Genomic DNA, 27,756 nt, shown 5'->3' with positions numbered 1-27,756 from the left:
CTGAAAGGAAACCACTGTCAATTAATCAACTCTGAATTTTATTTCTCCCAGGAACAGAATGATAACATAGCATTCTTCTATATTTAAAATTTATCTCATGTTTCTTCTTGTCCTTCCACTCAAAGCTGCTGACAGAGGTGGTTGGGGCTATTGTGCCAGGCGTGAAGATTCTGCCCACTGGTCAAGAGACCTCACTCTCAGGTTTTGGCTCTGTCCCTGTCTTTGGGGGTCGGCCCATGTACTCGCAGGACATTAGGTGCCTCTGTAAGTATAGTAAAACTTGGTTAATCTGATATTTGGTTCAATTTTTTAAAAAATTGGAAGCAGTCAGTTGACAAGGTGAAACTTTTTCCTGGTATCATTGGTTCTTTATTTCAAAGCACAAACAATATTTAAAATGAAATAAAAATCCAGAGCTCAATAAATTTTAATAGCAGCAGCACATGTGTTCATAGGCAAGTGTAGCTGTTTAAAGCCTTATCTTGTTTCTGTAGGCAAAAGTACAGCACAGGTTATAAAATGTAAGGCTTCCTGCAATGAAAAGCCATCATATACAATGAAAGGCCACCATATTCTCTTTTTCAAATGTCAATAGTTTTCAATATCATAGCACAAAGATTATATTATTTTAAAGTGAGGCTAAAGAGGAATTTCCTCAAAATTTCTGAACAAAGTTTGCATCACATTCTATGATATTCCCTTGTCAATTATAAAAATAAAGTTTGCTTGGTAAACTGCTTTGATATTATTTCCTCTGCTTTATATCTTTATCAAACTCAGAACTTTTGAAAACTAAAGATTACTCAATTTAACCTTAGAAAAAAATAAACAAAACTACTTAAACTCTGTTGCAAGTAATAGTTAATGTGTAAACAGAAATGATTGACTTATGAGAAACACCTGCACCCAGAAAAGGAATTATCAGAATAACTTGATCAAGTGGGAGTCTGTATCTGATAGAACTAACACAATGTGGAAAGAGAAAGTCAATTTATTTAATTTTCCCTTTCCTTCCCTTTGGCTAACCTGTCTCTTCTTTCTTGCCATCCCTGTTTGATATCTAGAAGTTTTACCTTAATTTTATTTTTAATTTTTATTTTTTTGGTACCAGGGATTGAACCCGGGGGAGCTTTACCACTGAGTCACATCCCCAACCCTTTTTTATACTTTATCTTGAGACAGGGTCATGCTGAGTTGCTTAGGGCCTTACTAAGTTGCTGAGGCTGGCTTTGAACTTGTGATCCTCCTGTCTCAGCCTCCCAAGCCACTGGGATTACAGATTTGTAATCTACTGCATCTAGTTTAACTTAATTTTACACCATTAAAAAGTTCAGCATTCAGTCTCTTAGACTTTCCTTATTTTCATACACACTCAGGGACCAGGTATCAGTTTGCTGAGAATGGCAAGTTTTAGTATGAAAATTGATAAAGTACATTTGAGGTATGCATTCATGAAAAGTAAATGGCAGTAGGTAATAAGGCACATTGGTCCATTTTCTTTGCCAATTTAGAAAACTTGTGAGGAAGACTCAAAAAGGATTTAGAACTCTGGTACACAGTTTTGTACAATTCTTCGAGACTGATGGTGTCTCCATTGAGAGGCTCACTACTTCTCTCTAGGCTGTTTTGAAGCTTTATGGGTTTTGGTGCCTCATATTAGGATATTTGTATTTGGACAATGCAGGGAGGGGATGATGAGGTGTTAAAAAAATACCCATGGCTGCATAAATTATCAAACAGCATCAGAGAGATCAAAATCATGAAATTCTTTCATTTCCATGACTGGATTATTTCCATTAATTGGCTTCCAGGGACGTCCAGGACATTTGGGGGAGTTTGTTTCTGGAAAATCAGGTATTAGCTCAAATAAAAAGCTATTTGGTTTTATTTGGATATCAGGGATCAAATCATCATAATTCTCTGTGGGAGTTGGTGGCATGGGAGGTGTCACTGCTTCAAGGAGATCTGAGTCCTGAAAGTCAGAAAAGGTAACTGCTATACCTGGCTGGGTTGGGGAATGGATGGGCATTGGCCCTTCCGTCTTCTCCTCTGTCTGTGTAGAAGATGTAGTACTAACTTGAGGAAAGCTTGCCAAATGCTCTGGTCTCTGGTCATTGAGCTTTCCATTGTTTTTGTCTTTGTTTTTATGTTTTTCATGACCATGACCATGCTTAAGCTTATGTTTATGTCCATGGGCTAGGTCATGTCCTATTTGATGTCCATGGTCAAGGCTATGTTCAAGATCAAAGTCAAGTTTGGGTTGATATCCATGATCAAGGCCATGCTGTTGTTGTTGACCATGGCCAAGGGCATTTTGCTTTGGAGGATCATGGCCAACCCCATGTCCCCTTTTGTGCCCATGGCCTTGCTTATGCTCATGTTTATGATCATGGCCAAGCCCAGGTTTAATTTTCTTTTCACTTCCCCACCCATGCCCACGAGTGAGTCCTTCCTCTTTTTCTGAATCCTGATCTTCATCTTGCACAGGTGCCATGGAAGTGTAGGGTAGACTTACAATTGTTCCTCCTCCTTTTTTTACTCCTGGTACTTCTCGGAAAGGTGAAAAACCTGGAGGCCTTTTCTTCAATAACGTCTAAATAGGAAATATTAAAATGAACACATTACTGCAAAAGCCACACTATCAGTGAAAAAGAGACTGAGATCTGGCATTACTATCTTGATTCATAATGGAGCAGGTCTTCATCAGATTTTAAATACTATATTAATCTTTCAGAAAGAATGAATAACAACTTTTCCTCTTTTGATTGATCTTGAAATTTGTGGACATTTGAGTATTATTCTTAATTATACTCTAAAATATGGAGAGGTTTTTATTCATCTGGAAAAACCAGGTGGTTGAACTACATGACCTCTAGGTTATCTCCTAAGCTTATAATTATGTACATCCATTACACAGTATTTATTAATTGATGCTATTTCTATTACCACCATTACTGCTTTTATCTTAAAAGGCCCTAAGTGTCTTTATAAACTAGGTATATTAGGGAGCATATACCCACAGCCACTTTATTGGACTGAGACACATTAGGATATGTTCACAAGCTTGTAATGCAGTGTCTGTTGTGTTAGATTATACATATACACACGTATGACAGGAACCTGCCTCAGAACAGGGGAAAGAGGCAACTTGTGATGAAAGATATGGATTTACAGGCTATTTCTACCTAGACTTTTACTACCTGTGAGAAAGTGATGGTTGAAGGCAGTGTTTGGTAGTAAAAGAGATGAGCTTTGGAATCAAGCCAGACCCTCTAGTAATCAGCTGCATAATATGGGCTTGGGCTCTGATTTGACCCACACTTGATTCCAAGTGCCACTAGCTTCACTTTTCGGCAAAAACAGAATAATAAAAGTAACTGCCTCCAAAGGTTATAGGAACACTAATGGATAATGTGTGTGAAAATTCAGGAACAGAGGAAGCACTTAAAATGTCACTTTGGGACCTCAGTCTTCTAATTTTTAAAGTCTCATCGTTAACAGTGGGAAAAGCGCTACTTACTTCCCAGAGTTCTTTTAAGACTTAAGATGATGATGCAAACAAATGTTTTTCAGATTTGAATCATGTGTATAAATCCCTTGGTGGGGAGTGTCTTGTTCAATTACAGGTTCTGATTCAGTAAATATGGAATGAGTGTGAGAGTCTGCATCTCAAAGCTCCTTGGATGAAAACAGAACATAGCCCAGTGCTGCATCTGCCCCAGGTTCTACTGGGGTGAGTATCCAGTATTAGCGCCTCACAGCAGGGACTGCATCTCATTACCAGCTCACAAAAGCTTCCAGGGGGTGCTAACAGTGTGTGTGAAGTGATCAAGGGGATTGCTGCTCTTTTTTTCTAGTCATAAGAAATGTGAGATTTCTCCGAACTATTTAAAAAAGATAGTCCCCCAGTTCATTTCAGTAATGGTTCATTTTCCACCCCCAATATGGCTTTTCAGAATGAGCAGAATTGATCCTGAGCTAATGCAGATGATGGATGGCAATCAGAATCATACCATTTCTAGCACTTGACAATTGATGGTAGGGTAAACTTTTTGCTCCCAAGGTCTCATATAAACTTCAGCATTGCAGCTTAGACTTTGCTGTTAATGAAAACAGAAGCCCAAAGAGAGACAAGTGTTATTCATAAGACATTTAAATAACGGCTACTTAAAATATCAAGTAGTGAAAAATCATTACTACTCACACCAGGATTTTTGATCTCACAACTTTCAGTCAACTCTGTATTATCTTCCTTGGAGCATGTGGTTTCCCTGGCTGTGAACTCAATAAAAAATTTCTTCCCAGCCACCACCTGGAAAAGTAATTAGCCCCAAATTCATGCTTAATAAATATTTGTAAAATAAATTATATTTTTTACCCTAAGGAATTTTAAGAGAGGACCTTGAAATTTTAATTACATATTGACCAACTTGAAGAGTTGTACCGAAAAAAGTACAAACATTTCATAATAAAAGTTTTAGTTTGTATGCATATTAAAAGTATTTGGTGGGCTGGGGTTGTGGCTCAGTGGTAGAGTGCTTGCCTGGCATGTGTGAGACACTGGGATTGATTCTCAGCACCATATAAAAATAAAATATTGTGTCCATCTACAACTAAAAATATTTTTTAAAATATTTGGCTGTTCCATTTCCTTTTCTAAATGGAGGTAAGCAGGTTATAATTCTATTTTAATCAAACATTACTTGTTGTCCTTCAAGTTTTTTTCCCCTGCCAAATCTTGAATCAATGGAATGCTGAGTTAGCACTATAGAAATTATGTGGATTAAATTATGAAATTAGTTAAAAAATATTTGAAATCTCTCTCTCTCTCTCTCTCTCTCTCTCTCTCTCTCTCTCTCTCTTTTTTCTTCAGGTACTGGGATTTCAACCAGTATCAGGGCCTCAATCACAAGCTCTTTTAATTTTCTATTTTAATTTTAATTTTTAATTTTGAGACAAGGTCTGGCTAAGTTGTGACCCTGACCTTGAATTTGCAATCCTCCTACCTCAGTCTCCCTAGTAGCTGAGATTACAGGTGTATGCCATCATGCTGGCTTCTCACAGTTGTTTAAAATTAGGATTTCCATCTCTAACAACAATTTTAAGCACTGCATAATGCTCTTTTCTATTTTTTTAAAATAATTTTTTTTAGTTGTAGATGGACACAATACCTTTATTTATTTATTTTTAATGTGGTGTTGAGGATCAAACCCAGTGTGTCACATTTGCAAGTCTTGTACTCTACCACTGAGCCACAACCCCAGCCCCCATAATACTCTTTTCCATTAAGCATTTTATAGCCAAATTTCTTGACCAAATTATTTAGTATTTAATTATAGATTTTAAGTGTTTTAAATGTAGTATGTGTGTGTAATATTATGCAGCATTTAAAAAGAATGCAAGGCATCTGTATCTGTTGACCTTGAGGGAGAGTCATTATTTAAAAAAAAAAAAAAAGGAAGTTACAGAGGGGTAGTGTAATCTTACATTTGTAAAAGCACACTACAAGCCTTCTTTATCTCTTTATGCTGTTTAAAAGCATGGAGAAATGTGTGATGATAGATGGAGGTTTACAGAGCACAGTCATAGGAAGAACTAAACTCCTCTATATTTTCTGCCATAGTTTTATTGGGCAAGTATGGTTAAGTTAGTACTATCTTCCATTCTAGGGCGTCAAAATCAGAATCACTTCACCATCATTATCAGGTATCATTTTTATCAAAAGTCTTTCCAGATTAAACTCATCCTGCCCAACTATTTTTTTTAAGTAGAGAAAACCAAATAGCAACATGAATCCCAAGTAAATTTAAAAACTTAAAGAAAATAACTAGAATATTATAAATATATACTCATTAGAACTCAGAATGAGAAAGGTCTTTGTTGGTGAAAAATAGAATAAATATTCCTAAAGTAAGGGGGAACTGTTTAAATTTGATGAGACAAAAATAAAAACAGAGTCTCATAAATCCCAACAAGCAATGCAAAAAAACAAAGTAGGAAAATTACGTTAGATGATATTTGTATACATATAAATCCCAATTCTAAAAAAAATGAACAAAGGACTTGAGCAGGTATTTCAGATAAAAAGTTAAAATGCTTATTAAGCCTGAAAAAAATTTAATTTTATTGATGACCAGTAACATGCACATTTGAAAAGCAGTGCAACATCAATTTTAATCTCTTGTGTTCACAAGGATAAAAACATTGATGATACCTGGTGTGTGTTAGGTGTGGGAAACAGGCAGCCCCAATCACTGCTGATAAGAATAGAATTAAAATCAAGATCCCTAACCATTGTTTTATACCCAGGTTGTGTGAATGTAAATTGTCATACTTGCAAGTAGTTTGGTGATTTGACAACTTGCTCAAACAATCTCAGTATATACATATTCCTTGATATTCCTAGGAAAAACCCTCAAAGAATCAGACACAGATTTCTGACATTTATTCATCTGGCAGAGCACCTACAGCCTCAGGCCAGCAGGAAAGGGGGCAGGGCAAAGTAGACATACGGGTCAGAAATTTCACTCAGTAATGTGAAAATAGAAGATTCACAAAGTGTTTGGTATCTGAAATATCAATCCGATTTGGAATGGATGTGCATCCAAACAGGACTAAACATGCAAAGCCAAGACAAGACTAAAACTACAAAACATATCCCCAGCAACTTGTCAAATTGGTCACTTGGTGAACAGTTTTCAGCAAATCCTCAAATGTTAATTTATTTCCAGCACTAAGGCTGCCTTAAGTGACCACGTGTAAGCAGTCAAATTGCTCTTTTGAAATGTAAAAAAATCAGTGCAGATTCATCTGTTACAAGGGGGTTTGAAAATTTTCCTGTGTATTCAGATTGATTTGACAACTAACTGAAGGGGCATGTGACTCCTTTTGGTTCACCGCATTACTGCCTGGGGTGCCCCTGGTATCCTTAGTGTAAACAGACACTCATACTAGAATGTTAAGTTAATCTACAGAGAGAACTGTAACTCCTCAGGCATGAGATATTCATGTTTGAGAATGAGTCATTCTCTCTTGACAGCAAACCTCTAACATATAATATATGGCAGATGACTCCTGTGACAGTAAGAATAAGGAGATTTAAAGGGGTATGGTGGTGCACACCAATTTTCCCATCGGCTCAGGAGGTTGAGGCAGGAGGATCTTGAGCTCAAAGCCATCCTCAGCAACTTAGTGAGGCCCTATGCAACTTAGTGAGATCCTGTCTCAGAATAAAAATATAAAGGGTCAAGGGATGTGGCTCAGTGGCTCAGTGGTTAAACACCCCTGGGTTCAATCCATGGTACAAAAAAAAAAAAAAAAAACAACCACAGAAGAAGATTTCACCCAAGAGTGAACATGTAAAGTTCAAGAGTTTGTAGCATGAATGAGCATCTCTTCAAGTAAGCACAGGGGTGTTACATGGCGGCGAGGTCGCAGAGTGGGTGGTAGAGCACCTGAGTCATAGATCTAAGTGTCAGTTATGATTATGTTAATAAAGTCTGGTTACTTATTTAGATTAAAAAACTAACATAAGAAATTAGAAAGTTAAAATAAATAGCCCATTATGCCCTCGCCAAAACCCCACCACTGTTTTTATTTTAATATATGTTTTTTTAGTTGTGGATGGACACAATACCTTTATTTTATTTTATTTATTTATTTTATGTGGTGCTGAGGATTGAACTCAGTGCTTCACACGTGTGAGGCAAGTACTCTCCCACTGAGCCACAACCCCAGCCCCGCCACCACTAACAAACAGCCTGAAGCATGTCTCCTCAGTATTGCTTTCTGTGGTTTTTTATAACATAATTGAGAACAATGTATATTCAACTTTATGGCCTTTTTTTCATAAGACATTGTCTACATCAAGCACTCATCACAAAGACACTTTTAAATTGCTGCTCCATGCTGGATGATGTGGCTCATGCCTGTAACTCCAGTTTGGGAGGCTGAAGCAGGAGGATTTCGAGTTAAGAGCCACCCTCAGCAATTCAGTGAGGCCCTAAGAATTTAGTGATACCCTGGCTCACTCTCAGCCACATGGTTAAGCTCCCCTGGGTTCAATCCCTGCTGCCAAGAAACCTCCACTTCTGCCCCTGCCCCCATTGCTGTTTAATGCTCCATTGCAGGAATATACCAGGCATTGTGTAATCATTTTTGTATTATTGGTCATTTGGGCAGCTTACCATTATTTGATCTTAGAATTAAAACTTCAGTAAATACCATTGTATATAAAGATTTCTATTTTATATTTCTAGAAATTCAATTTGAGCCCAAAGTATGAGCTTTTAAGTGAGAATTTCCTCACCGGACTATGAAGATCATGTTGCCTGGCTGCAACAACTTGATTCTAGTTTGATTACTTTTCTTTAGCTTGTAGTTAGGCAAGCCAGCTTTGAGTCTGCAATAGGAATCTGTCCATGCACATGACAGGCATAGACTGTTGGAGCTGGTAGGGATTTGGGCTTTTCTAATCCAGCTACTCATTTCACAGATAGGGCCACAAAGATTATTTGAATTACCCCGGAGTCATCCAGGATGTGAGTGGCAGATGCTGTGATACAGCTGTCTTTTGACTCCAGATGAGGACAACCCTTATCCTCTACTGACAAGGCATGAAATTGGAGATGAACCCAACTGTGCACCTGTAAGTGGGAAGGGCACCTCAGGCAGAGGGGGCAGTGAGAGAAACAACATGGAGGTAAGACAGCGTGGATGGACCAGTCAAAGACCGATTGACTGATATGGCTGAGCCCAAGGCACTGTGTTCTATAATTCTATGGAAAGCCATAGAATAAAAATCCTGAGTTTTATTAATTATAATATAGTTGCTGGTATTTGGACAGCATGTTAGAATTTGAAAAGTGATTTGACATACATTATCCTATCTTTACCCTAGTCATTTATACATAGTAAACAGAATTTTTTTTTATTTTTTAGTTGGACACAATATGTTTTTTTTTTTTTTTTATATGTGGTGCTGAGGATCGAACCCAGGGCCTCACTCATGCTAGGCAAGCATTCTACCGCTGAGCCACAACCCCAGCCCAATAAACAGAATGTTTTAAGAGACCTAAAATCACACATGAAACATGCAGAGAAGTTGGGTTCACAATTCAAATCTTACCATATTCCATTATTAAATAAACTGTTTCCCAATCCAGAGCCAAGATCAGTGGTAAAAACAGCAAGCAATTTGCACAGACTATAACATCCCCATTTTTAAGAATAATTTACAGACCTGTGCTGAAGCGCTTTTCACAGTGTCAATCTTGAAGTAGAAAGTTTCGTTATTTTCTGCATTAAGCTTTGTAATGGAATGAGTAAGTGCTTCTGCCAGGTCAGGGCTGTCGAGAGGTATTTCGAAGGGGCAGCCGGGACAAATCTTGGGATGTGGTTTTACAAGATCCTTCCCTGAAAGAATGAGACTTTAAGTTACCCTGTGCACTGGAGAAGCAGCCTAGCCTAGTACTTCTCCCACATGAGATCTAGCATCCTAATTTATAGAGGGCCACATGGTAGCTCGGATTCAGGGATGAGTCAGGGAATATTTTCAGTATGACCTTCATTTTCCTACCTCTTTGTTCCCCTCCTCAGAGCCCAGTGTGTTTAGGTAAACATATGCAACTGGAGGGTGTCAGTGACTCAATCGGTATGCTACACTTTTCCTGATTTTTTGCATATTTGATGGAAACTATAAAAACCAATGTCTAATTTATAGGGGTGACTCTCCAATGGGAAAATTTTAAGTCTTGTGGCTCTGATGAACAGGAAGCTTCGGGAATGCTTTTCATCATGGAATGTATACAACTATTTCCCAAATATAAGGAATATAAGATAAATATAAGATAGTGTGAGTTTATGGTCAACCTAGTATTTCTTTTGGAAAGAAATACTAGGTTGACCATAAACTCACACTATCTCTCTTTTCTCCATTATAACATACAAAAAGAATCACAACTTTAGTTAGAAGGATTTTATCCTGAGTGGTTAAAACAAGACAGTAATCTTGAATTTACAACACCAGATTTTAGAACTGACTTGTACATAAGCAAGACCAGCTGGTATGGTACCTGCAGGCCAGTTTTGCCCAGAAAGCAGAAACTTTCCCTTCTCTCACCACATTCCCTTCTGGCCACTTGCAGGACAGTCTCAGCTGCAGCAGGTGCAGCACCCTGGGCAGGGGAGGGATGAGAACGTCTCAGAAAGGCCCATAGGCTATAGAGACTTCTGCATGATGTCGTGAGAACAAAAGTATGGTCTATATGAAAAGACTCAGCCAGTTGTCCAGGGCCACTATTTCATTATTGCGTGGCAACATGTGTTATCTCTTACCTGAATGAATGTTGCAGTTCTGTGAGAAGGAAGCAATTCTTAGCTGAGGATCCACATATGCACTATCTGTACATTCACCCACATCCTGGTTTTTAAAAAGCAAGATTAAAATCTTTAAACAACTAGTAACATTTTAAAAGATATCTGTTTTCCAAATCAATGCTAGGGGTGGGGGCAAGGAATAAAACATAGTATAACTGCAAAAGAAAAAATAAGAAATAGTTAATAGAATCGATAACATCAACAAACATATCCCCTACATAAATAAGAGAAAAGATGAAATAAATGACAAGAATACTTATCATAGACAATAATAACCATGTAAGTATAATTACAACATTGATGAATCATTGTTACTTTGAATTTTCCTTGTTTTTTTACATTTACCTGATATAGCTTTGTTTATTCCTTATTTTAAAACTTTATTCTTTTTTATAAAAATATATGATCCTTGAAGCTGTAATACATGATTTTATTTTTAACTTACTTGGAATCTTTTTTCCTTTTCCTTTTTCCTTTGTGTAGTGCTAGGACTGAATCCAAGGGCCCTATAAATGCTGGACGATTGTTCTACCACTGAGCTACAACTTCAGCATTTGTTAAGTCTGACACTAATTTCTTTTTTTTTTTTTAAAGAACTCTTTAAAGAGCAGAAATATAAGGATGCTTCCTTAACATGATAAAGAATGTCAATATGGAACTCACAGCAAATAGCATACATAATGATAAAATTTTAGAAAATTCTAAATTTTCTTTTCCAGTAAAATCAGGGGAAAAAATAACTATGTGGTGAGTGTCAGTTCAAAAAATATTTATGGAAGGTAAGTTGAATTCAATGAGACACTACTGTCCCTCCCCACCGCTCCCCCCCAAAAAAAAAGTCATTAAAAAAGACATGATAAACCTCAGTGATTCTGGCCTGTATTCCCAACTGCTGGGGAAGCTGGGAAAGGAGGGTTGCAAGTTCAAAGCCAGCCTCAGCAACTTAGTGAGACTCTATCTCAAAATAAAAAATAAAAATGGGTTAGGGATGTGGCTTAAGAGCCTCTGGGTTCAATCCCCAGTTTTTTTAAAAAAAGAAAGAAAGAAAAAAGGAGATGAAAGTTATTATTTGCAAAATATATACTTATATATCCGAAACAATCAAATGAATCAATAAAAAGCTATTAGAGTTGATCAGAAAGTTCAGAGAAGTTCCTGCATATAAGATAAACCTATAAAAATGATAATTTATACATAAACACTACTTATTAAGAAAAGAAGAAAATAAAAAGAGAAACAATGGGATTTAATTCTTAACAGCAATAACCAAACCAAATCAAGCAAAAACAAAAATAAAACCTAGGAATAATTTTGTTGAGAAATGTTCTGGCTTTATATAAAGAAAATCACATAACTTTATAAGTAGACAATAAAACTTGACTAAATCGAAAGATGTAACAATTTCTTGAGTAAAAAGATGAGATATAATGTATATGCTGATTCTCCTTAAATTAATTTAGGAAAGAAAGCAAAGCAATTCCAATCAATGTGACAAGGAGTTTTTCCTGCAAATTTATTGAAAGGTTGGTTTAATACAAACATTAGAATAATAATCACATGTTTAAACTTAATATGATGTCATGGCTATTAAAACATGAAAGTATAGGTATAAAAATAAAGATCAGATCTTTCATAAGAAGCCATTATAGGATAAAAGTTGCCACAAATTTATGTAGGAGAGAAGAATGTTGAGAAGTTTTCTTGTTCTTTTGAAAAATTAAATTTAAATACCTCATAATATATATCAAAATTAATTGCAGATAGATTTAAAAACTATGTTTTAAAAATATTGAGCACATACAAACTAGGGAAAAATGAAGTATCTGCTGGGCAAGTAATGGAATATTTTGAAAGGAAAATATTGGTAGATTTGGTTACCTATGAACAAAAGTTATTTTGAGTCAGAAATACTATAATGAAAACTGAATGGTATAAACTGAGACAATGTGGCAAAGCACTGATACCTTTAATATATAAATGCTCTTTTCCAGTTTAATCAAATTCATTTCAAAGAGAAATGGGCGAAGGATATAGATGATAATCCATAAGCTCACTCCATAAACTTCTAACACGTATGAAGATATTATGGATAAATAAATGCATAGTAACTGTATTGTTGATTGAGGAAATTTAAACTGAAAATATTTTAATCTATGAAATTAGCCATCTTTAAAAAAATAGTACTGAATACTACTGTGCATTATAGACAGAATGTAAATTGACGCATTTTTAGTAAACAGTTAACGTGTGTGTGTGTGTGTGTGTGTGTGTGTGTGTGTTGAGAGAGAGAGAGGGATTGATTTAAATACTCTTATATGATTTATACCATACATAAAACTGGGGCTTTATTCTGAAGATAAAAATACCAAATACAGAAATAGTTTTGCTTTGAAAAGTTTTGGTGAACTGTTAATTATAATGAAATATGGAAATCACCCAAATATTCAAAAGTAGAATGATTTAAAAAATAATTTAAAATGTCTTCATTAGAATATTACACAGGTGTTTAAAATAATTTTATCAAGAATTTTAATGACATGGAAAATTCTTGTGTGAAAAAAATACCATGTAAAACAATCACAATTATTAAGAGGAAAAATCACTAAAAATTGTTCATAATTATTTCCCACCGAGAGGAAAATACACTAAGATATGTCTTCGGCATTATAGTTCAATATTATTTTTCCTATGTCTCTATATATTCTCAAAGTTTTTTTTTAATAATAAGTATATTTCCAATAAAGGAACACATATATAGTAGGTGTCATTTGAGATGGGGAGGAGGATGCTGGGAGGAGCCCAATAGTTCTTGATTCTGTCAATGCATCTAATTCACTGAGAAGCTTTCATATTATCCTAACCCCAGAGACCCACCCTACACCAATTAACTCAGTAATGGGGGAATGCCCCAAAATAAGTGTTTTTAAAAGGTAACCAGGTGATTCTAATAAACTGTGTGGCTTGAGAACTACTATAAAACCTCTTTAATCACTGCTTTTAAAACTTTAATATATACAAAAATCATCAGAGAATCTTGTTAACATTGCAAATACTGATTCAGTATATGTCAGGATTCAAGACACTAGTCCATGAAATATACCTCGAATACCAAGGTCTTCAATCTCTCCTTTTTTTTTTTTTTTTTTTTTTTTGGTACCAGGGATTGAATCCAGGGGCACTTAATCACTGAGCCACATCCCTATCCCTTTTTGTATTTTATTTAGAGACAGGGTCTCACTAAGTTACTTAGGGCCTTGATAAGTTGCTGAGGCTGGCTTTGGACTTGCAATCCTCCTACTTTAGCGTCCCCAGCTTCTGGGGATTTAGAGGTATATGCCACTACACCTGGCCAAGGTCTTCAGTCTTAGCAATTGTGGGCAAACTATTTCTTTTATATTTCATTTCCTTTAATTATTATAAAAATTCTATGAGATAGTTGCTGTTACCATCTCCTACCTTACAAATAAGGAAGTGGAGTCTCAAAGAAGTTATAACAAAAACCTGACTGGCTTTGTAACATCATCCAACACTTGAATTTCTTTGTGTTGCAAAGAAATAACATGCTACATAACATTTAGATCTATACGACCTCAAATAGCTAACTAAGCATAAAATGCAGAAGGCTTTATCACTTTTTATATTCACCTTTACTTTTAGTTTATATATTTGGATGAATTTGTTAGGGGATAGACAGATGTGAATGGTGGGAACACAAGATTAAGAGAATAATTCTATAAAATGAGCCTACTATGCTGACCCCACCTGCTTTCCTTCCAAGAAGCAATTAACCTGCATCACCCCCTCCGCCTCATTAGAAATGGCATGTCACATTCCTCAGCAAACTACTTGTTCACTGCAGGAGAAATAAACAAGGCCCAAAACAATGTTGATAAAAGGAACCCAAATTACCCGAAAGGAAACTTTTGTGACCAGATCCTGAAACTCTGGGAGATAAGGATAAAATTTTCTAACCATAAAATTTGTAAGAATGTATGGTTAAGAATTCAATTAGGGGCCAGGTCGTACCTCAGTGGTAGAGTGCTTGCCTAGCATGTGTGAGTCACTGGGTTCAATCCTCAGCACCACATAAAAATAAATAAATAAAATAAAGGTATTGTGTCTATTTACAACTAAATATATATGTATGTGTATATGTGTTGTTTTTTTCTTAAGGAATCCAATTAGAACTGGTCCCCATGGGCCAAAGTGAACTAAAGTTGCCATGACAGTGGAGACTAGAAAGTCTGATGTCACCTTGCTATTAGTTGAAAGTCAAGAAGTAGACCTGGGTGGAACTCTACGGAAACTTTTCTGGGATGCCCAATAAAACTGGAGTGCAAGAGAGGCACATTGTCCCCCTCCTCTCTGAGAGGACTCACTCCCTTGAGAGTGTCCACTTTCCTTTTCCCTAACCCTTCATTCCTATTACTCTGAGAAACATGCCTGAAATCTTTCTGACTTGATCTCAAGAACTGAGATTTGAAGAGGGTGTCTTCATGCTGCCTCAGCTTCTCAGAAAGCCCCAGATCTGTAACAGTGTAAATCTGTATGTATAGTTCTGTAACCTGATTTTCTTTTCACTGAACATATTGTGACCATTCTATTATTCTACTAAAAACTCTATGAACAGTATTCTACTCTATATTTATACTGCCATTTACTTAACCATTTCCTAATGCTGCATATATAATTCATTCCCAATATTATCCTATTAAAAACACCACCAAAATTAACATCCTGTGGTCTGGACTTTCCATCCTCCCTCCCTCCCCACCTCCACCCCGCCCCCATCTAATAGAATTTTAGAAGTAGATTAAAGGACTTGCAGCAATTCCTTGGTTAAAGGACAGTCTTCTGCTACAATGAAAATATCCCTGGGGAAAGATGCCTTTAGCCATTTTAACACTCACCAAAGATTGCCAACACCATTTTAACATTTTGTGGTTGAGATGACCAGATATCATCCTGTAAAAGGCCACTAAGGGATAGAGACTCAGAATGTGCTTATTAAAAGACAAAGGTAGAAGAGGGAAGGTGAGAAAACTAGCAGAGAAAAGTTTGAAGTCAGGAACTGTCCTGTGTGGAGCTGGAGAACGCATTTGAATTCAGTGCCCTTCAGGTCTCCCCAGGAGATAGGAAAGTGTGAAGACATAACAAAGATAAACCTGGCAATTTCATCATTTGTTTAGGGCCTTTCCTAGTCTTTGGTTACCGTATTTCCCCTCGCAATCGTCGCAGATTTTATGCCCCCAATTTTTTGCTGATCTTATGAGAAGTCGTTTTGTTTGTTGTTTGTTTTTATTGTTGTTCAACTTTTCGTTCACGGAAAACTCTTTCTACGGTCTGTTTCTGTGCTCCACAGCGACTATAATCACTTTCAGCTTGAAGTAGGAAGAATATATATATTTTTATATATTTACCCACAATCAGAAAGAAATGCTTCGGACGTTGACTTATTGCTGACAAACTGTACGGTTTAGCTATCACCGCGAGATGCAAGGCTTGCCAAATCCTGTGGCAACCTCGCCAGCAGCCTCCCCTTGTGGCTATGGCTCTTCAATAGGTTGACTGACAATATCGTTAACACCGCAGCGCTCTAAAGAAATCCCGCGAATTGGCTTTTGGAAACACACTGATAGCGCGCGGGGGCTGAGAATTCTAGGCTCAGCGCTCGCTGAGCGCAAGACAAAACGCGCATTCGCGTACCACCCGCAATAGCAATGCTGCTCCGTTTTCCTTTTAAGCGTCTGGAGAACAAAAGTATACCTTGCGATCTTTACGGATGAAACATTATGCACCAATTTTTGGACTGAAAATTAGAGTGCAACAATTATGTGGTGAAATACGGTATACTCTGTAAATACTTAATTGCTAGATATGCAGATTCTTTGATGGGGCAAATTTGACCGGTATCAAAGGTTAGGTTATTGTTAACTTCAGGGATACTGACTGAATGTGACTATGAATTGCTAAATGTCATTTACGTTTTAATCTTCTCACATAGCCTTGATAGTGTCTATGCCCCTGAATACGGTAAACAAAATTGAAGAACTTTATAATTAGACTTTTCCTCACTTACACCACCGGAAAGGGACTTGCAGTCTGGAGTTAAGAGTAGAAAATCCTTTTTGAGACAGTCAGTTTGAACAATTGAGTAGGTAATTCCATAGTTCCATCCAGCCACCACCTGCAATAATTTGGGGATAAGAGTTTAAAATAAAATTTAAATGCTATTCACAGTGAGATATAAAAGTTATGAGAAATTTAAAGTACTGCATAGCATAAGTGCTCAAGAAAACTATTACTATTACCTGACAAAAGTCATTACTGAGTAAATATAGAGTACCCTGAGACTCAAACAAAACACTTAAACACACACACACACAACACACACATTTACACACACAAACTCTCATGCACATCTACAAATGAAAAGCAATAATAGATGAACTTGCTACATTTCCTTTAATAAGACCTAGCAATACTTCCTCTGCCAGTCTGCATTAAAAAAAAGTTTTAGTAAATTTTGTGAAACAATAATGCTCTCTCTTCTAGATAAGAAAATTTTAGAGGGGGAGTGGCCTTTATAGGTTCTGAGAATACCAGGTAGTGGAATTTTCCTTCTTTATTCTGGGCTGGCCCCACCCTGATAGTTGTATATGGACAGAATTGAGTAAAAAGTGTGTCTTGCCTCCAGGCAAGTCATAGGTGTCTTAAATTCAGAGAATTTTACTGACCAAAATGAATCACTCATAAGCATCTGAAAAGCAAGGGTCCCAGTGAATTAGCAGAAAAGACTTGGTGAACTGAACCAATAAAAAAAAAAAATAGAGATTATTAGGTATTTACTGTTTTCTCCATGATGATATGGAAACGTAATTTAGGGGCAACATAAAAAAAAAAAAATCAGCCAGCCTTTTTAAGATATGGATTTTTAAACTCTAAAGCCAGAATGACTTTTCCATTTCTCTTTCTCTGGGAAAAATATGTAGTGATGACTACTTGCTCATTAAAACAGTTTGAAAGGAAGGATGAGTAATTAGCTACCCATTTTCCTTTGCATATTACACTCCCCACTCTTTGCCTTTGGTGCTCTTTACATGAAAACACAGCCACAATCTTATGTTTTCCTTCCACCAATGATTTATTTTAGGTGATGAAACCCTGAAAGTAAAGATCTAAGAAATCTAAACCCTGAAAGTAAAGATCTACATCATGTGACGTGAAAAATTTCAAAACAAACCTGTCTTTGGGCTCTTTTTACTTCTCCAAGAGCAAAGAGGTGGGAATGCTTCGTGTTGTTGTTAAAATGTTGAATGGCATGTTTCAAAACGGGCTCCAGGTCAGGGCTCTCAGTTGATATGGGATGCACACAGCCCAGGCAGGTGTACTGGGCTGTTACCACAGGGCCCTTAGCTGAACCGAGAGAAGGCAAAAAGGCAGTGTTAGCTATCAAAACCAGCATCTGATACATTGTCTTGTCCTAAACCAAGAAGATACTTCATTCATTCATTAATCATTTACTTAAATTTAATTATTTGATTTTTTTTTCTCCTCCAGTACTGGGAATTAAACCCAGAGGCACTTTACTACTGAGCTCCATCTCCAACTTTTAAATTTATTTTTGAAATTCTGAGACAGGATCTTACTAAACTGCTGAGGCTGGCTTTGAACTTCCAATTGTCCTGCCTCAACCTCCTGAGTCACTGGAATTACAGGTATGTGCCACTTCACCCAGCTAAGAATATAATTTAGAAAGCTCTAACAAATTTTCAGTAAACTCTCTATGCAGAAGAAAAAACAAGAATATAAAACTACTTTTTAGCTTGGGGGGGGCTATCATTCACTCAGAAACATCTTATCTATATAATATCCTGCAAAATTATTTTTAATGTATTGAATTAAATTAATTAATTAGTTTATTATTTTTTTTGACAGTGCTTAGGAATTGAATTCAAAGCCCTATGTATGATAGGCAAGAGCTCTACCACTGAATTATATCTCCAGCCCTTACATTTATTAAAAGTATTTTTAAATTACAAAAATTACACATGAATATATCCTTTTATTAAAAATTAAAACATTGCGGATATATTGCTTATTTTTCAGTGATAATGAAAGCAGAAGCCTAACTCAGAGTTTAAGGTGTTTCATATCAATTCAATCTGACAAATGTGCTCTTTGCTCTAAGAGAAAAAGAGCCAGTGCAAATATAGATTCATTTAAAAATTTTTATGTTACACATATTGTTAAAAATTTCTTAGATCTTTATGTTTAGGATTTCATGCATCACCTAAAAGAAACCACTGGGGGAAGGAATACATGTGGCTGTCTGGCTGTGTTTTTATATGAAGAGTGCTGAAGGCCAAGAGCTTTCTTGTTAGTGAAGGTGACTGGGATGGTGCACATGTGAAGGGGCAAAGGTATCACACCCTTTCCTTTGAGGCTGGTCTGCACCTGCTATGATAGGCCCAGCACTAAGCTGGGCTGTAGGGAGACCTCCATGTGTTAGTAATGGTCACTTTTATGAAGGATGGGAGAGACAGAAGTGTAGACAGATTCTTTCAATATGACTCAGCAAGAGCTTGTAAAGACCCAGAGTGAGGTCAAGGAGGTCTCTAAGAAAAAAGTGAAGATGCCTGAACTAAGGCAGGTGGGGGTGACCTGAGGTGTCACCATCAGGTCTGAGGGCCTAAGAGAAGAGAGGAGAGGCTCCCAAGGAAACAGGATAGTTGTGGCACAGTAGCATGGAATGTGGCATACACGTTACTAGAGCTTTGGGAACAGTCGGTAGAGAGGACTTGGGCTGCTGAGCCGGGTTCTCATTCCCTAGGTCAGGGTACCCAACTGCCTTCATATTCAACTATATTCAAAGAGACACAGACTCCATGGTGGATCCGATGAAAGTTATGGCCCCCTCCCCCAGGAAAATGCACATATTCAACATTCTTCACATAAGTCCAGGGCATCAGAGACCTCCAGAAGTGCCTGAAGAAGAGTGTGCTGTAAGAATGGGGAATTGCAGAAGGGATTCTGATAAATGGTGTGAGATATTTGAAAAAGAGCCTTATTAAATTATCAAGTAAATTTCACAACAGCACCCCTAACCCAGAAAGGGGGACATAGCTGCAGAATGAGAGTCGTGCTTGGCAGGGTCACCCCCTGAGAGCCTGAGGCTTCCTCACCCAGTGGGTATGGAAGAACCTAACAGAGGCAGGAGGCCAGCTGTGGTGGACAGTGCTGCCCCTCGGTGGTTAGCTTCTCAACATGACTGTCCTCACACCTCTTTCTTGGATTTCTCTCAATAAATAATCCCAGCAACTCAGAGGCTAAGGCGGGAGGATTGCAAGTTTGAGGCTAACCTCAGAAGCTTAGCAAGACCCTAAGACCCTGTCTCACAATAAAAGATCAAAAGGGATAGAGGTGTAGTTTAGTGGTAGAACCACTTGGATTCAACTCCCAATATCCCCAAACAACAACAACAAAAAAAACTGGAGAGGAAATCAGTGGGGAAAATGAGAGAATCACTAATTATTATTAAAAAAAAAAGATATATAGAGAGATGAGACAAACACAGAAAGTAGAAGAGGAGATAGAGACAAGACCAGCAGTTTGCCTTGTCTCCAACCCGTTTTTATTCAGAAGATTGAGTGGGAGGGAGAGAAGAGAAGGATAGCTTTTTGAGGGTGAGAAGAATAGAGAAGGAAGTACATTCAGCTTTTCTGGGTGACCAAATAATTTCCCACCCTATCCAGTTTTTCTTTCTTCCTTTCCTTTCCTTTTTTTTTTTTTTTTTTTGGTATTGGGGAGTTGAATCCAGGGTGTTCTACCACTGAGCTACACCTCCAGCTCTTTTGATCTTTTATTGTGAGACAGGGTCTTAGAGTCTTGCTAAACTGCTGAGGTTAGCCTCAAACTTGCAATCCTCCCGCCTTAGCCTCTGAGTTGCTGGGATTACAGGCTGCACCAGCACACCCAGCAGTCCCCTCTAGATTTCTAACTTTGCCTATTATCCCAATACAACATAACTTCTGCAATGAGAAGTTGCATATTTGCCCAGTTAATATTTTCCTGACACATATTTATGGAGATACTTGGTACCTCTGCCACATTAGCAAAAGGGCTAATAGTGGTTGTACTTGTTGACAAGTTGCTCCATAATTATATTCTTAAGCAATTTCATTTATTGATGTTCTATTCTATCAACTCCATTACTTCCTATCTGTGGGATCCTGGACAAGTTATTTAACTGCTCTTTCTGTTTCCTCACCTGAAAAATGGTGATGTTAATATCTACCTCAAAGAGTTGCTCTGAGGATTAAATAAGTTCATGCACGTGAAATGCCTAGAACCATGCCTGGAACACGAGTGCCCAATAGATACTAATTATTATTTTTGTCCAGATTATCATTAATAATTATCAAGATAGCTAGACATGGCGCCTTCAGGCCTCCTGTCTCCTTTCAGTCTCACAGAGCTCCTGTGCAGCAGGAAGCACTGCTATCTCCCAAGTGACAGTGAAACAGGTGACAAAGATCTCTGAAAGTTCCAGGCAGCACCAACCTCAGAGCCTCTGCTTGCCTTATTCTGGGATACTGCCTACAGTTGAGGGCAGGTCTGTCTTCCCGCCCTTTTAGCAGGGGACCCCCTCCCCCACCCCCACACACCTGATCCAAAGTGACAGTTGAGGAATAGAGTTGGAATGGGTCTGGCATGATGATTGGCATATGATGGCCCAACATCAGGGCTCTGAAGCTCCACCCACCCATATAGCTACGATCCTAAGCATTGCAAATGTCATTGCAACTGCCACCTTCTGGGAGGGGACAGTCACCTGGCCTGGGTTGTGTTTCAGATACATAGAAATGGCTAATCTCCTCTGGGCAGTGTCACCAGATATATCAACTACCTGGAATAATCTGGCAGATCTGGGTAGCCACGGAGAATTTCGTACTCTCCCTCTTCCCCACGGTTGCTGTGCATTCTCCTCTGGCCTAAAAGAAAAGATAGAGACCATTTACCCCAATCTTTTCTAAAGAGAATTCCACCCAGTACTGTTACTAAATATGTCTGTCTTTAAAAATAAAAATTTAAAAAAACTTGCGAAGTTTTTTTTTTCTAACAGAGTTTTAAGACATGAGAATGAGCATTTTTTTTCTTTTGTAGCCTAGTGATTGTGTTTTATAGCCCATTGATATTCATGATGTGTCAGAGGAGAGGCAATATGAATGGGGAGGCTTTTAAGAGCCTCAGAGACACTTCTTTTTCACCAAGATATTCACAGAGCCTTAGAACCTCCTGCTAAACTGCTTGCTTTACCTCTCAATTTCAGTGGATTAACACCATTTGCACAAGGTTCAAATTGACCTATGAGAAAGAGCAAGGACCTTGGCATCTGCCACTTGCTCACTGTTCCCTCTGGCAAGTCTCTTTGCCCCTCAGAGTCTCAGTTTACCCATCTCATAGGAGCTCTGCCACACTTGTTGTGAAGAGGAAGTGTGCAAACTCACAATAAGGTGACCCTCGGAGGCCCACCACACCATGAGCACTTTGGCGGCTTTCCACTTCTTGTTGAACAGTATTTTTTTGTTATTTTTCTGTCCTGTCATTTTTCAGTCACACCCATTGGACTTACCCTAAAGCATCAGACATTATTCTATTAGGATAAAGCACATCTTCATCCCCACAGCTCAGGAGGCGGGCAGGGCAGCTCATTAGCCCTGACTACCAGAATGCTCAATGAGGGGGCAGAACAGCACCACCATCCTGAGACATTTTATAACTACAGGTGACTGTCATGTTCAAAATGCACAGAGTATGACAATATTCTGATATCAAAGAGGGGAATTCCTGGACTGTGAAAAGAGAGACTTGCTTCTCAGGCAGACAGTAATTCCAACTTTCCTTAAGATAAAATAACTTCTGTGGTGCACCAGGCATGTGGTATGTGTTTGGTTAGTTATGGGTGATTTTAGTATGTTATTTGTTTTGTTTCATTTTCTAATCCCCCCTTTTAAGGATAGCCTTTCTTAACAAGGTCCTTTTCATAATTTGTCTTATTTCATCTTCCAACAATACAATGAGGTCAATATCATCTCTTTATAGGGGAGAACATCAAATCAGAGAGGTCAAGTAGCTTTCCTGCCACCACCCAGGTACTTGAAGGCAAAGTCAAGATTTGTACACAGGCCCAAGTAGAAGAAGTACCTGCATTCTTCTCTCATTGGACCTTGAGCTCAGCCCAAATGTTGATCTGCTATCTCTCTGAGGTCTGACCCCCAAGTCCTGGGTAATCACTAGGATCTCCTTCTCATGGGAAGGCTTATTCATGATTTTTCTATCTATGCAAGAACACAGATATTGGGCTAGGGTTGTGGCTCAATGGCAGAATACTTGCCTCACATGTGTGAGGCACTGGGTTTGATTCTTAGCACCAGATATAAATAAATAAATAAGATAACTAAAAAAAAAAAATCTAAAAAAAAAGAAGAGCCCAGATATTAATTAAGAATCTGACTTTTCTACAAATTTGAAGGTTTGTGTGCCTCCCTCAAAAACAGGCTCAATAATATTAATAGTTCCAGTGAGACATCCACAACTGATAAATGGATACAGAAGAACACCTGGTACATATACACAAGAGAATACCTTTTTAATTCAGTCATTAAAAAAGGTAGATTTATCATTTGCAACAATGTGGATGGAACTGAGGATCATTATGCTAGTGAAATAAGCCAGGCACAGAAAGGCAGGGACCATGTGACCTCACTCATATGTGGAATATAAAAAAAAAATTATCTCATAGAAGTTGAGGGTGTTTACTGGAGGCTGAGGAGAGCAGTGCCAGGTGTGGAGGGGGATGGAGGGTGGGGGGTGGGAAAAGGTTGGTCAGTTGGTACTGAATTTCAATCAGTGAGAGCAAGAAGTTCTGATGTGTCGTTGCACAGGAGGGTGACTGTAGGTAATAGTTATGAACTGTGGATTTCGAAAGATTAGAAGAAAGGATTTTGAATATTGTCACCATAAAGAAAAGCATGCATGTTTGAGGAGGTAGATATGTTTAACCTGATTTAAACATTACATAATGGATACAGCATCAGAACATCACACGGTCGCCCACGAATACGTACAATTTTTATGTTTTCATGTTGGGAATCACCAAATACTCACAGCTTCCTCCACTCCCTTGTAGTCACAATCCTGCCAGGTTTTGCCACTTTGAACAGGACAATCACCCTCCTTGGTTTGATACTTGAGGGAATAAAATGTTTCAGAGCCAACCTGAAAAGAGCAACCACAGATTATGGAGTTCATACAGCTAGCCCACCAAGAGTAATCTGAGTGGGTTCTGAGATAGTTATTAATATTGGCCTTGATCTGATTTGATTCAATGAGAGCCACACATTCACTAAAAATATAAATACTTACATCTTTATAAATATTTCCACAGAGGAAAATTCATATTATATTTACAAAAATGTTAGCTTATTTTTTTTTTGGTGGAAACTAATTTACATGTACATATGTCTTTGAAAAAGCTGGGAAAGATATGTAGCAATCCATTAAAATATTTGTCTCTCAGTTGGATTATAATTATCTTTTGCTTTCTTCTTTAAGCAAACATTTCTAAGTTTTCTGACTTTTTTCCTAATAAACATACATTTGATAATTCTAAAGAATGAGAGATATTTAAATTAAAAATTATTAATAACTATTTCTGTGTGGTAGGATTAATAATGCATGATTTTAGAGTTTATTTACTTTTTTTACTATTTTTTCTCCTTCCCCCTAGCACATTTTTTAAAGCAGCTTTATTGAGATAAAATCACGTCATATAATTCATCCACCTAAACAGTACAATTCAATGTTTTTTAATGTATTTACAACAATTGCCTTAATCCATCTTAGACCATTTGATCTCCCCTGCAAAAGAAACCCTGCACCTGTTCTTAGTTATTAACAGTTACTTCCTATTCTTCCTCTCTTCATCTCCCTGGAAGTCAATAATCTACTTTCTGATTGTCCGTATTTGCTTATTGAAGATATTTCGTATCAGTGGAATCACATAACATGTGGTTCTTCTTTCACTTTTCATAATGTCTTCAAAGCCTTGAAAGAATGCTAAGAATCCTTAACTTGTATATATGAAGAACTCAAAAAACTTAACGCCAAAAAAAACCAAACAACCCAATCAATAAATGGGCTAAGGAGCTGAAAGACACTTCTCAGAAGAGGATATACAATCGATCATCAAATATATGAAAAAATGTTCAATATCTCTAGTAATTAGAGAAATACAAATCAAAACTACTCTTAAGATTTCATCTCACACCAGTCAGAATGGCAGTTATCAAGAATACAAACAACAATAATTATTGATGAGGATGTTGGAGAAAAGACACACTCAAACATGTTGGTGGGACTGCAAATTGGTGCAGCCAATCTGGAAAGCAGTATGGCGATTCCTTAGAAAACTTGGAATGGAACCACCATTTAACCTAGCTTTCCCACTCCTCAGTGTATATCCTAAAGACTTAAAAAACAGCATACTATGGTAAAGAAGCCATTTCAATGTTTATAGCTGCACGATTCACAATAGCTAAACTGTGGAACCAACCTAGATGCCCTCCAATAGATGAATAGATAAAGAAACTGTAGTATATATACACAATGGAAGATTACTCAGCATAAAAGAGAATAAAATTATGAAATTTGCAGGTAAATGGATGGAGTTGGAAAAATATCATGCTATGCAAAGTAAGCCAATCCCAAAAAACCAAAGGCTGAATGTTCTCTCTTATAAGTGGACGCTGACCCATAATGAGGGTGAGTGTAGGGAGAATGGAAGAACTTTGATTGGGCCAAGGGGAGGGAGGGATGGGGAGGGGGCAGGCAGGAAAGACGGTGGAATGAGACAAACATCATTACCTTGTGTACAAGTGGTGCGACTCTGCATCATGTACAACCAGAGAAATGAAAAGTTGTACTCCATTTGTGTACGATGAATGGAAAAGCTTTCTGCTGTCATGTATAACTGATTAGAAGTAATAAAAAATAAATTTAAAAAATAAAGATTTTTCTATCACTGGAAAAAAAAAAAAGAATCCTTAGCCTGAAAGGATGAGTGATGTCGTGGACTATATCAGTGCTTCATTCCTTTTTTGGGGAAACATAATTTTTCTAAGATGTCATACAATGAATTTTAATGTGCAGAGGTGAATTAGATGAGTTTTCAGATACAGAACTCTGGCATGTCCGAGCACCAAGGGGCCCAGGAGTCAATGTTGTCCAACTACTCACGTTGCAGCTAAGAGCAGGTGGTCTTCCAGAAGACAGGGCATGTCTCAGACCGCCTCATAACCTCAGGAAGGCAGAGCTAGCCACACCTCCTTAGTCCCCTAGAGCCCAGGGTAGTGTACTCTCAGCCTGCCTGGTCACAATATCTGTATCTGGGAGATGATGGAGTCAAACAACATTATCTCGGGGCTGGGGATGTGGCTCAAGCGATAGCGCGCTTGCCTGGCCTCTGTACGGCCCGGGTTCAATCCTCAGCACCACATTAAAAAAAAAGATGTTGTGTCTGCCGAAAACTAAAATAAATAAATAAATAAATATTTCTCTCTCTCTCTCTCTCTCTTTCTAAAAAAAAAAAAAAAGAAAAATTATCTCCAAGATTTCTTCCTGCTGAAGAGTAGGAGGTGATAGGAGCTGTACCCACATGGCAAAGTAAAGATAAAATAGGATTATATGGACATTTTAGCATAAAGTCCAAATTTGCCACAAAATTAGTTGATGAAGACACTACCAATGAATTGTTGCTCGCAAGCAGCAGGAAACAGAATTCCTCACACAGACATACTAGGTTGTGAAACAAAATGACTCGATTTTGCTTTCCAAAAAAATGATAAAATAAAAAACCATGTCGCCTAGCGTTTTCTCCTTTATCCTCCTGATGTCACAGGGTGGTAGTTTATTCTACTGAAGTAAAACATTTGCCTAACTAATCCAGAGAAATAGTCTTTTATAGTGAAATTTAAACAAACTCTTGAAAGATTTGTATACCCTTGAACTTATACATCCTGACAGCATTTTCTCCTACCTGAGTTCATCAGGGCAGAGATAAAAGTATATTAAAAGTCAACCCAAACATTACTATTAACCTTGGTGCACTCACCCACAAAGACATCACGGCAGATATTTTGACTAATGCGGTAGAACCATGCTAATCTCACTCCTGACTCCTCTTAAATACACCGCACAGAGAACCCCCTCTCATTTAAGGTTTAGAGGTCTTTAGATTGTATTCTCAGGCCAGACACCTAGTGAATCAATCCTCTTCCTGCAGGCTCACTGAGTTCTTGGATTCTCCTGTAGCCCCTTTTACCTTTCTCCATTTTTCTTTCTAGTATACAGCTCCCCTGCTCCTGCCCCACTGATATTGAGAATTCAATCCAGGGGCACTTCACTATGGAACTACAACCCCAGGCTTTTTTATCTTTTATTTTGAGACAGCATCTCACTAAGTTGTTGAGACTGGCCTCAAACGTGTGATCCTCCTGCCTCAGCTTCCTTGGTCTCTGGTATTACAGGCATATACCACTAGGATACGACTTTTTCTATCCAGAAAGCCAACTTTGTTTGCCCAAGGACTAGCCATACCCTGCTCTCTACCCCTACTTGCTGTTTTTTCTTTTTTTTTTTTTCCTCTCCCCATATAGTAGGAGAGAGAGGAAAAAAAAAAAAACACACCAAGTAGCTCTGGTCTTTTCCAACTGATTATCAGTCTTTGGTAGCTGTTATTGGTGGTGGTTGTGGTGGTGTTGTAGAGTGTGTGTATGTGTGACAGAGAGAGGAGAGAGAGAGAGAGAGAGAGAGAGAACTGGGCTCTGAGTGATTGCACAAATCCCAAGTGACTTCAAGGTAAAACATAACTTACTTACCGTCTTATTGACCTCAGTCACACGGTACAACACAAACTGGTTGCCGCTTTGTATCCTATTGTTATAATTCTTCAGAGCAGCATCCACAGCCTTAAATACATCCTCATCATCACAATCAATTTCCTCAGTGACAGATTCCTGAGATAAACTTGCTAGCAGCCTGGAGCAGAGGAAAAGTATGGTTATTAGTTTCATGATTCAACAGTCTCCCTGTAGAATCTGAGAGATGGTCTCCCTTAGAATTGGGAGCCAACTTGGATGCTGATTTTAACAGTCTCCAGTCTCTTATTTCCTCTGTTCTCTTCTCCCTCTACCTCAACACTTGGGACCTCAACACTTGGGGCCCTTCTGCCATACACTATTTGCTCTCTTTCAAAAGGACAAATAGCTCTGCCGGTTATCCAAACAGATTTCAGCCTGTAACATTACAACACTTGGG

General features: G+C 37.8%; 1 protein-coding gene across 2 annotated transcripts; it reads right to left on the bottom strand.

Moving 5' to 3' along the window:
* Positions 1 to 21: 21 nt before the first annotated feature.
* On the bottom strand, positions 22 to 27,694 carry Kng1 (kininogen 1). 2 transcript variants are annotated; one of them, XM_040270162.2, is made up of 11 exons: positions 27,318 to 27,689; positions 23,548 to 23,658; positions 21,287 to 21,371; positions 17,621 to 17,793; positions 16,457 to 16,564; positions 10,336 to 10,420; positions 9,242 to 9,414; positions 4,205 to 4,312; positions 4,014 to 4,100; positions 2,516 to 2,593; positions 22 to 262 (listed from the first exon to the last, which is right to left on the bottom strand). In XM_040270162.2, exons 1-11 carry the CDS (start codon positions 27,510 to 27,512, stop codon positions 182 to 184), a joined length of 1,284 nt encoding a protein of 427 aa, XP_040126096.2. In that variant the 5' UTR covers positions 27,513 to 27,689; the 3' UTR covers positions 22 to 181. The 2 variants fall into 2 exon arrangements, with proteins under 2 accessions (XP_040126096.2, XP_021586036.2); XM_021730361.3 differs by lacking the exon at positions 22 to 262 and having other exon boundaries at positions 347 to 2,593; positions 27,318 to 27,694.
* Between the last annotated feature and the right edge of the window lie 62 nt (positions 27,695 to 27,756).

This window comes from Ictidomys tridecemlineatus, chromosome 3, assembly GCF_052094955.1.
Source record: "Ictidomys tridecemlineatus isolate mIctTri1 chromosome 3, mIctTri1.hap1, whole genome shotgun sequence".
Classification (NCBI taxonomy): Eukaryota; Metazoa; Chordata; class Mammalia; order Rodentia; family Sciuridae; genus Ictidomys; species Ictidomys tridecemlineatus.
This window is presented reverse-complemented; position numbering and strand designations above follow the sequence as displayed.